The 10,772-nt window shown below is 43.7% G+C and overlaps 1 protein-coding gene across 3 annotated transcripts; it reads left to right on the top strand.

Moving 5' to 3' along the window:
• Positions 1-1,701: 1,701 nt before the first annotated feature.
• On the top strand, positions 1,702-8,124 carry LOC147004932 (disks large homolog 5-like). 3 transcript variants are annotated; one of them, XM_085836107.1, is made up of 6 exons: positions 1,702-1,726; positions 3,607-3,723; positions 4,739-4,898; positions 6,141-6,290; positions 6,920-7,100; positions 7,811-8,124. In XM_085836107.1, the coding sequence occupies exons 1-6, from the start codon at positions 1,702-1,704 to the stop codon at positions 7,970-7,972; spliced, it is 795 nt and encodes a 264-aa protein (XP_085692233.1). In that variant the 3' UTR covers positions 7,973-8,124. The 3 variants fall into 3 exon arrangements, with proteins under 3 accessions (XP_085692233.1, XP_085692234.1, XP_085692232.1); XM_085836108.1 differs by lacking the exon at positions 1,702-1,726 and having other exon boundaries at positions 3,591-3,723; positions 6,147-6,290; XM_085836106.1 differs by lacking the exon at positions 1,702-1,726 and having other exon boundaries at positions 3,591-3,723.
• Positions 8,125-10,772: the final 2,648 nt, after the last annotated feature.

The raw sequence follows: 10,772 nt of genomic DNA, 5'->3' as shown, positions 1-10,772 counted from the left end.
GAAATAGAAGCTGTCATTAGAAGTCTCCCAACCTCCCAGCAGTCATGTAGCAGCTAACAAATGTCAACAACTCCAGTGCTGGAGGATCTGATGCCTTATTCTGTCTTTGCATACATGTGGTACACAGAAAAAAAAAAAAACACCTACAGACACAGAATAAGGATAAATAAAAATTTCTAAGTTAAAAAAAAAGTCTCTCAACCAAAAATATACTCCAGGGAACTAAATAACCTTATTATAAATTGGTGTACAGAGCCAAACAGAGACTCCAATGGACAAATATCAAATGCCTGATAAATACTTATAGAAATGTTAAACATCCTTAGTCATTAGGGAAAAACAAAGCAAAACAATCTTGATATTACACCTCATACCAAAGAGAATGGCTAAAATCAAAACTGAAGGTGACAGCAGATGTTAGACAGGCTGTGGAGAAAGAGAAACACTCCTCCATTGCTGGTGGGACAATCTGGGGGTTCCTGAGAAAATTGCAAATAGTTTTACCAAAACCCAGCTATACCTCTACTGTGCATATTTCAAAAATATTCCAACACAAAACAAGGAAACATGTTCCCCTATGTTTATACCAGACTTATTTATGATAGCCAGAAGCTGGAATCAACCCAGATGTCTCTCAACCAAGAATGGATACAGAAAATGTGGTATATAAACAGAATAGAGTACTACTCAGCGATGAAGAACAATGACTTCATACAATTTCCAGGCAATTGGAAGGAAACTAGAAACTGTCATCCTGAGTAAGGTAACCCAGACCCAAAGAACAGCCATGTATGTACCCACTGATAAGTGGATGTTAACCAAAAAGCTCACACTGCCCATGATACAACCCACAGAGCATATGGTTCTTAGAAGGAAGACCAGTATATGTATGCTTCAGTCCTGCATTAAGGGGAGAACAGATGATCATGGTAGGTGGAGGTATAGTGAGAAACTGCAAGGGAAAGTGTAGGGGGAGGAAATAAGGGGGGCAGCATTAGGTATTTGTAAGTGTTGGGAGAGAGGTACTGATGGTCAAAAAGTCAGACAAAAATATGTAGGGGTTGGGGCTGAGGAACAGAGGATAGCCTCTTGAGGGTCTCAGACATCAGGGAAACATGAACCTTCCAAGACCCAAAGGAGATGACTTTAGATGAAATGCTCAGAGAAGGGGAGGATAAAACCTGTAGGGACCACCTCCAGTGGTTAGGTGTTCTTCTGCCCACCCCATCCCACACCTACTCCAGCCATTGCCCTCTGTCAAGGGTTGGTTACACTTACCCCTCTCAAAGTTTTTAACCAAGAAATGTTCCTGAGCAAAGGATGAACAGGGACAAGGAATGGAGAAGAGACTGAAGGCAGGGACACCCAGGGACTGCCCTACCTGGGAATCCATCCTGTCTGCAGTAACAAAACTAGACACTGTTCCTGTGGTCAAGAGGCACTTGGGGACAGGAATCTCTAGTGACAGTTCTTTTGGAGGTCTAGCCAGCAACTGACAGTTGGAACCAACCATTAGACTGAGCTCACGGAACTCCTTAGGGGATCTTGGGGAAAAGCTGGAAGTGCAGAGAGAGATTCCAAATCTATTGGAAGAACAACATCTGCTGGAAGGACCATCCACCCAGTGCTACCAGAGACTAGACCACAAACCCAGGAGTGTGTAAGGAGGGATCTATAGCTTCAGATACATTGTCACAGAGGATGGCCTTGTTGAAAGCAATGGGAGGGGAGGTCCTTGGTCCTGGAGAGTTTTGATGCCCTAGTGTAGAGGGTTGTTAAAGCAGTAGGGAAAGAAAGGGTGAGTGGGTTGAGGAGCACCCTCAGCCAGGCAAAGGGGAGGAGGAGAGGGCAGATATGGTTTCAAGGTTTGGTGGAGGGGTAACCAGGAAGAGGTATATCCTGTGAGATGTAATCAAATGGAATAATTAATAAATAAATTTAAAATAGACACAAACACACACACACACAACCACACACACACACACACACACACACACACACACACACACACACACACACACATATATGCCAGGCATTTCATTTTACAAATGCAGACTCAGGAGCCAGCTCAGAGAGTCAGGAAAAGCACCCAGCTGACCTTCCTACTCTGCTGAACTCTTAGAAAGAACACATTCTTTATCCCTCTCCCCACTGTCTTAAATTTCCTTGAACTTAAAGACCTTCCTTTGGTTTAGTTATTTTCATTCCCTTTCAACTGGTTAATTCTTCTGCCTCTTGACCTGGAGTTGATTTTATTTTGTCTTGCAATAAAGGTGTGTGCTACACCTGAGAGAGACAAGAAAGTACAGCATTGAGAAAGCTCTTGGGTTAAAAGCCTGTGCTAGTTATGAGCTACACCATAAAAAGGGTTTTGTTTGTTTGTTTTTGTTTTTGTTTTTTGTTTTTGGGTTTTTTTTTTTCAGAAAATAGCACAATCTTGGGGGTTACAATGAGATCAAATATCCTGCAACAGAAGTCAGTAATGTTCCCTCTCTTATATTATCATGCTCTCTGACAGTGCTCTGGTTGTTTCTAAGCATGTCTGAGTACATCATCATGGACATACGAGGATCCCAAATACATCAGAACTGGGCTTTTGAACCTGTTGCACATGGCCAACAGGGACCTAAAAAGCACCAAGGAGACAACTGATCCTTATCACAAGGGATAAATCCCTCATTCTTCTGGTAAGATAATTTACAGCAAGATGTCACCATTCCTGACCTCGGCTCATTGTCCTATGTGCTGCTGAAAGGAAGCTTTCCTGTCCAGGGTTCACCCAACAAACCACAGAAACACTGAACTCAGGTAAACAATGTTCCACAAAGCTATATATAGAACCAATTCAATTCAGAGTCACTATGCAATGTTATATCTAAAATGGCCTGATCAGAACTGACCACTTCATATGCACTCCCTGTGGTTTTGTTTTGTTTTTATTTTGTTTTGTTTTTCTTTAAAAGTTAACAAAGATAGTTGTCTGGAGCCATGGCTCAGCACCCAAGACCTCAACATATTCAAACTGATGTGATTTCTCAGTAGTTTTTAATGGCTCATTTGCTGATTGAGGAAATTTTAAGGTAGGATGAGACATTTCTGAGAGGGGTTTGGAAAGGAAACACACAGATTGACACATAGAAATTACTTAGGCAATGCCAATCAAGACTGGACAATCCCTGGCTTTGGAAGGAGGATGTGCTCAATGGCTGTGTTCCAGGAGAGTCCCCAGGAAAGGGTATCTGTTTGTGGAACATGTAAGATTAACAAATGTCATGCAGAACACAGCAGATTGTGATCACCATGACCTTGCTCTGAGTCAAGTTATTTTTCTATGTCAGTGATTGGCAAGCATATTAAAGCAACAATCTGAAATAAGGGCTGGACAGAGAACAAAATGTCTGTAGCTATACTGGCAGGTTACACCTCAGCTTCCTGTCAGTACAGGCAGAACATTAGCAGGGAGTCAAAGGTTGTAGCCTATGACATCAGCAATCCCTGAAGTTCTTGGCATGTCCTGTGATGTCACCAGTGTTGTAGCAACAAGCTCACTTAGGATTCTCACTCAGTGTCGAGCCACTAGGTTGGTCGACATGTTTTCTCGGCTCCGCAATCTTTTTGGAAGAGCCAGTGTGAATGGGAGACAGGCCAGAGAGAGGAGGACAGATGCTGGCCTTCCATCAGAGAGTAATGAAGGAAGAAGAAGGTGGACTTGGAGAATGTGGAGTAAGTCCTGGGAAGTGGATATTGAGCTCTCTGGAAGGGGTGGCCTGAGATGGCCTTTCTAGTAATGTGGATCAGAAACTGGAGTCTCTGGGTAGCAAAAGAAATTCAATAATTATCAAAGTTCTTGAACATCAAGATTTCAGAACATTTCTTTCTCCATCCTTTAACCATGAGTTGGCAAGGCCAAAACTCTTATGCTAAGAACTCCAAGTATTTACATTCTCTGAGTATTGTGGGTATTACCTGGGGACACAAGGAGACCATCAGAAGTCACAGAATGTCTAACCTATGACTTTAGGGAAGGGCATGACTGTATTTCACTCCTAGGGTTCTTTAGCTTCAGTGGCTATTTGGGAGTAGAATGATGGAGAGAATTGTACTCCAGGCCATGACCTCATGTTATCAGAAAGACTCTGACCTCCTGTCCATGGCAGTTCCCACTTTATCTTTCTTTATCACCAGTTTAGTGGCAGGCATTTCTATACTGTAACCACAGACCTGTCAGAGTAGATACACCCAGACAGAGATGGAATCCTCTTGCTACTTCTTGAGTGTTTGGTGTTTCAGTAGGGGGAATTGATAGTATTTTGACCATGTTCTCACACTGCATGACTTTTGAAGCCCACATACTAGGCCTAGCATAACTGGGTAGGAGATCTAAGGATCTCCAAGCACTAAAGTACTTGAGAATAGTGATTTTACCATCTGACTTGTGAAACCATGGGAATGATGGCTCTGAAGCCAAATTGCACTCTCTTCAGTTGATAATCATCCTGAGTAAGCCATCTCTCTGGTAATAATAAGCATGTTTGGGGAGACAGAGGAAACACCTGGCTGTTTACATCTCCTTGTCTCTCTAGAGTACTGGTAGAACTGAGACCCAAAGTGGTGGCATCTCAAGCCCAGACCAAACTCCTTCAAGTGTCAGTAGTTTCCAGGCAGGTTTTCTTTCTTGATGATCTTCCAACACTCTGCATTCTCACTTGAAAGTATTCTTGTGTTCTTCTACCTACAGGGGCTCCCAGAAGGATATCACTCACTATGCCTGACTTAAGCGAGAAAGAGTTCAAAATGGAAATGGAGAAGCTGACCACAGAGCTGCACCTCATTACCCAGAAGAGAAATGAGCAGAGAGATCGCCTGATCACTTTCACAGAGAGATCCATGAAAAAGAGGTACTCATTGCTTCAAACCCTGTGGTGTCAGTATGGGGTCTTCAATGTCAGCCTCATCTTATCCTTTGAAGGAGGTGGGTCCTATAAAGCTGTAACACCAGATCGTCCCTATGCCCAGCCTCATATCCATGAATACTTCATGGTGGAGAGGCAGAACCTGAAGCTTGGTCAGGAGGGAGATGAGAAATGGACCCTTCTTCTGCATCCTCCAGTAGAAAAGAAATACTTGTATTCTAGGTGAAGAATTCAGGGATAGAGGCAGTGGAGAGTGAGTTCCCAGCATGCACTTGGAAAGCACTTGACAGGATGTGGCTTTGTGAGGTCCTAGGTAATATGAGTTTATGGTGAGTGTTTATACTTGCCTGACAGGTGACTGAGTGCTTGGAAGCTCCTCATATTATCTAGAGGGGCCTGGTCCCACATTCTACTTCTCAGTGCATGTATAGGAGACCTGGGGCTCATTCCTGTTCCTCTTTGTTGCCTTATGCTACGAGATAGTAATGTTGTATACATTTCTTTGGCATCTCATTGTGCTCTCTGTTTCTGTCTCTGTCTCTCATTCTCTGACTGTTTCCTTTTCTCCTCTTTGTGTGTGTGCATGTGTGTTTTCAAGTCTGTGAGTCTGTGTGTTCACATGTCCTACATGTGCATGAGTTTTGTACATTTAATTTTTCCTCCAAACTTGGGAACTTATAGGGTCTGTGTTTTGGATTGAGGATTTATCATCATAACAATGTCAAGCTGATGTTAGTGCTGAAGTCTCAGAGCCCCCCACTTTATTCAACACTGCTCTTTGCCTATGTGTTCACAATTGTCCATACCCTTGTATCCCTTGGGCATATTATAAAGCTGTGCAGATAGCATGATCCTGATGTCTCCAGGATTATGTGTCATGTCTGTTTCTCTATTATAAGTTATTCAGGATTTACCACCCCAGTTGGGAAAACAGGAAAAATGTAATCACAGGTCTCTGGTGGGCAAAGATCTGTGTCCTAGGCTCTTGAGAACAGAGCTGGTTTGACTGAAATATTTAACCCTACTGATTGAACACAGGGAGCCAGGGAACCCTTCATGTTCATGCTTAGCTTCTGCTGTCCTGCACCAGGATAACAAATTTTCAAAGCTGAAGATCATCCCAGTATATAGAATCCAGAATGTGCTTTCCATGCCTGGGGTAGTCCAGCACTCAGCCTGAGAAATGTGTTCCTAAATGCCCATGTTCATGGAGTTCTGACTTCCTATGACCAGGCCCTTGGAGAAGATAAATCCATTTTATGAACAACTCTCATTAAAGAAGAGGCAGATCATGTCCTCTGTGAACAACGTAGAGTTGGAGAAAATTCAGGCCCAAGAGAACATCCAGGAGCTCAGGAAGGAGATAAACTTCTATTTGTAAGTACCAGTTAGCAATCCAATCAACAGTGGAAAGGCAATTTCTGCCTTCCTTGGATTCTGGACTGGAGAGTCTGCAATTCTGGTTCTACCCCTTCTGCTTTTAGCCATCAGTGTGTCGTGGGATAATAGACTCAGTTTTCATAGATCTGTAAGAGACAGTTACCCCTCCCAGCATTGTCCAGGCATCCTTAGAAGCCTCTCAACAGAAGAGTGATTGGGCATGGTTATTATGCAGTAATGAGAGCCTGGTTCTCAGGCAGTGTTTTAGAGAGCTGAGTGTGACATAACACAAGGATAGAATGCCCTCCCATTGGGTCTGCTGATCTACTCTGATGGTATTTGCACCCTACTAATTGATATTGCCCTAGTGCATTGGGCAGTCATGGATAGATGGAGGACCCCTCTTTCTTTTGGAGAGACATGGACCCTTATTAGTGTTAGGGCTGTAGCAATAGTTTCTTCTTCCCTGAAATGGCTGTTTACTGTTTGTGCAGATGTCATGGATTTATTGAGTGGGATTGTATAAGGTCTTCATGGGAACCAGGGTCCTGGTGGGGATAATGGGCCTATACATAAGAATGAGAGGAGGAGGCTGCAGGATCTTACTATGCAATGGTTGTTTCCAGAAACCTACATAGCCGGCTCATGATGGAGAAGAATCGTATTAAGATGTCTGTGACACTGAAGCAGGAGAGCAAGGATGTACAGATTGATTGGGCTCTCATTGAGAAATATTTGGTTGACTTGAACCTGAATGGTAAAGACGAACAGGAACAGACCAGCAACCATGAGACCCAACAAGTTCAGGTAGGGACAAGCAGCTCAGTCAAGCCAATAATGTCTGACACCATTGGCCCCATTAGATTCATCTTTGCTTTCCCCTACCACCTTAATAATCCACACTCCCACAGCTACCCACCTCATGGAATGTAGTTGTTCATTGCTCTTTTTATACACACATATTCTGGGAAGATAGCCTCTTGTCAGAAACTAAATCATTGGCAAGTGTATCTTGCTGCTCTGTTTTAATCTGAAGTCTAGAAAGGGTGACAGATGAATAACACGCCACATTTCTGCATGTGTTCATGATAAGTGGGATGGTATGCAGAGCTATGAGCAGCATCTAGGTCCTGGGACAGAGGTGATGCAAGGGTTATGTGACTTGAGGTGAGAAGAGCCTTCCAGGGTTAAAATCAAATGCAAATATCAAATGAATGCTTCTCATGGTCATTAATCTAGGGGGCTGGTGGGCTTCTCCTTTCTTCTTGCAATCCAATGAGGTCTCTTCCTATTGCCCAATTCTTAGTTTGCAAGCATAGAAGTCTGAGTGACAGCTTGCCAGTTCATGTGTTTGTGAGTGTTGTTTGACATTTTGCCCTGCATGAATATAACAGCAATGGTTTCAGATAATAGATCAGCATTAACTGTCCTGTTGAGGTGGTAGGAGACAGTAGTCTGACAGCTGATATTTAGGTCTCCATCAAGTCTGTGTCTTAAGACCTGCCTTCCTCTCCTAGGACTCAGAGACTCCAGCAAGAGCTGAAATGTTCACAGCCCAGGAAGAGAGCTTCCTGCAGAATGAGTTTCCACCTCAGGAGCCCCCTGCTGAACTCTATCCTGAACATCCATATTCTACCTTGGATGAATCTTATTACACTCAGTACATTTCCTCTGTGTGAATAGGAGGAAGCCAGTGAACCAGCCAATTCAGGGTGTTATTCCCTTTCCTGTTCTGGCAACACCTCTTGAGAGACCAGTGAGGTGACTGCCCTGCCAACAGCAGTCCAACAGGAGATACAGGCTGTAGGAATGTACTACTTTATATGCAGTGAACAGGTGCTGATGTACAATAATTTTCAGTTAACGTGTTTTGCTCTTTATTGTTTTATTCTTTATTTTGGTTTTGCTGAAGTTATATGTTTTTGTTTAGTTTTCATGGTTGGATTATTCTTTTATCTCTTTTTAGTAATTGTACTTTTAAAGCTTGTTTATTAAACATTGTATTTCTTATAAATAAAAATTGAATTACAACTCTTGACTCTTCAGACCATCTTCCTTATTCAGGTTTTCTCTCCCCTCCTGTAAACCTAGAACCCACAGCCAGAAATGGATCTCTGTAAGTGTTAGGCAGCCTGGGCTACAGAGTGAAGTCAATGTCACCAAGGGGTATACAAGAAGATGGTCTCTTGTGGATATATGTGGCTTACTCCTTGGAAACACACTTTATGGTGCAATCAGTTCCACACTGTATTCATGCTGCTATATATTCTCCTACACCTAAAATACAGCACTCTTTCACACACATACTTGACTGACACTGTGGACCTGATATTGATTAATATCCAGTCATTGCTCCTATGCTGCTGAGGAAATAAAAACATTCCCAAGGGAATAGAAATTAAATCAGGAAGGCCAGAGCCATGTGCCTCAGTTTTGCTTGCACTACAGCATCAGTGACAACCACACAATAGAGATAATGGCTTTCTAAGTCAGGCTTTGAAATATCATTTGGTAGATCATGTTGTTCTTGAACATACATTTGCTGTGGTTTTTTGTTTGGTTGGTTTTTTTTTTTTGTTTGTTTGTTTTTGTATTTGTGCTGTTTAGAGATATAGTTTATTATGTGAATAGTTTTATTTCCTACTGTATGTCAGCAGCCCTTCCTGAGTGTAGTAAACTCAGAGGCCAGAAGAAGGAATGATAGACCCTGTTTAGCGAGTGTTAGGCCACATGTGGGTGTGTTGAGAGAGCAGTAGATTCCCCACACCTTCTGCTGGTGCCCTTTGTCCTTCTAGTGCCTGTGCTGGATCAGGTGGACTGGACCACCTCCAAGTAAGTGGAGAAATCTCAGGAGATGTGTAGGTGCAGGTGCTTGAGCTGTGCATGCTCATTCTCCTAGGCTGCCTGGTGTGTATGCAGGGCTCTGGTGTTACCACTGCTGGCTGTGTGCTCAGGATCATACCCCAGCATCCCTGATTTTCAATTTTAGAGTAGATCTTTTACTGATAATCTAGGATGACCATGTAGATTAGGCATATCCTTAAAATTCAGAACTGAGTATGGCTTCCTGTAGGCTGTGTTGGGCTGATGAAAACCTCTTAGTAAGAACAAAAATATCAACATGAGCAATGTGGGGAGGAAGCTCAAGAGCAGCCACAATGAATGGAGCCTGCAGCTGTGGCCACATGTTTCTGGTGGAGAGCATGCCCTTGCAAGGGGGAACCAAGGAGACACAGTTGCAGCTGACCTTTTCCCATAGCAGATCTCGAAGTATATTGAGAAAGGGCTTCTTCCAGATGACTGCTGTCCAATTAATGGAATAGAAATAATTAATTGAGACTGGAGATTAGTCAGAGCATTATAGTGTGGAGGAAGTATTCACCAAATAGTATTGACACACAGAACATTTAAAATCTCAGCAGGGTATCAGGATAGAGGCTTTGGTTACTCTCTACTTTAGGTCTTCTGATTTTTATGAACTGACAGAGAAGATCATCAGCAGTGTGGAAACTAAAAGGGGGCCCTGGTGAAGAGAGAGAGGAAAGACCCAAAGCCCAACCAGAGTCCCACCTATGCTCTGGTCAGGTGGACATGGGAGGGCTGCCAGACTCTTTTCACTCAGCCCTGGGTTGGCAACCAGCCTCTGACTCACTCTTCCTTGAGTAGAAAATGGAAAGCCCAACCTGGGAGCCCCAGGGCTACTCTCTAAAGCCCTGTGGTAATGGTGGAGAGAGATGAAGAAAGAGAGGTTCCCATTCTGGCGAGACTGAGCACAGCCCTGATGAACAGAGACAATCTGTGGTTTTAGAGGTTTATTATATCAAGGCAGGGGAAAGAGAGATGGGAGAGAGAGAGAAAGAGAGAGAGAGAAAGAGGGGGGAGAGGGGAAAGGCTAGAGAGAGAGAGAGTAAGAGGGAGAGAGGGAGAGGAGAGGAGAGGAGAGGAGGAGGGGAGGGGAGGGGAGGGGAGGGGAGGGGAGGGGAGGGGAGGGGAGGGGAGGGGAGGGGAGGGGAGGGGAGGGGAGACAAAGAGATAGGATGACAGTAGGAAGTAAGAGAGAGAGAGAGAGAGATGTCAGAGAGCAAGGTGGAGCCAAGCAGCCACACATATACTCATTTTTTAATGTTCCTAGGTAAACTCTGGAGGAGTTTAGACTGAAGGCAAGAAGCTTGGGAAATTGCCTACTTTACTTCTAGCCATGCTACCCATGTGGGTGATGTGGGGGGCAGTAACTTAGACATGAGCCAGAGTACCAGAAGCAAAAGGGAATGCCTACCATGTCATGTAGGTGAATTATCACCCTTCTGGGCTTCAGACCACAGTTCAACTGGAGACCAGCCTGTCTGTGCCTAGCCCAATGCCTCACACAGCAGTACACTAGAAATCAGGTGAGACTAGTGAGACAAAATTTAGACTACACTAGCATGTTACTATTGTATTTGTGGGGACTCCTTGAATAACTTAGAACCTGGAGGGGCC

This window comes from Mus caroli, unplaced genomic scaffold (genome assembly GCF_978045245.1).
Source record: "Mus caroli unplaced genomic scaffold, Mus_caroli_1 scaffold_4, whole genome shotgun sequence".
Lineage (NCBI taxonomy): Eukaryota > Metazoa > Chordata > Mammalia > Rodentia > Muridae > Mus > Mus caroli.
Note: the sequence above shows the minus strand (reverse complement) of the source record. Positions and strands in the feature narration are given on the sequence as shown.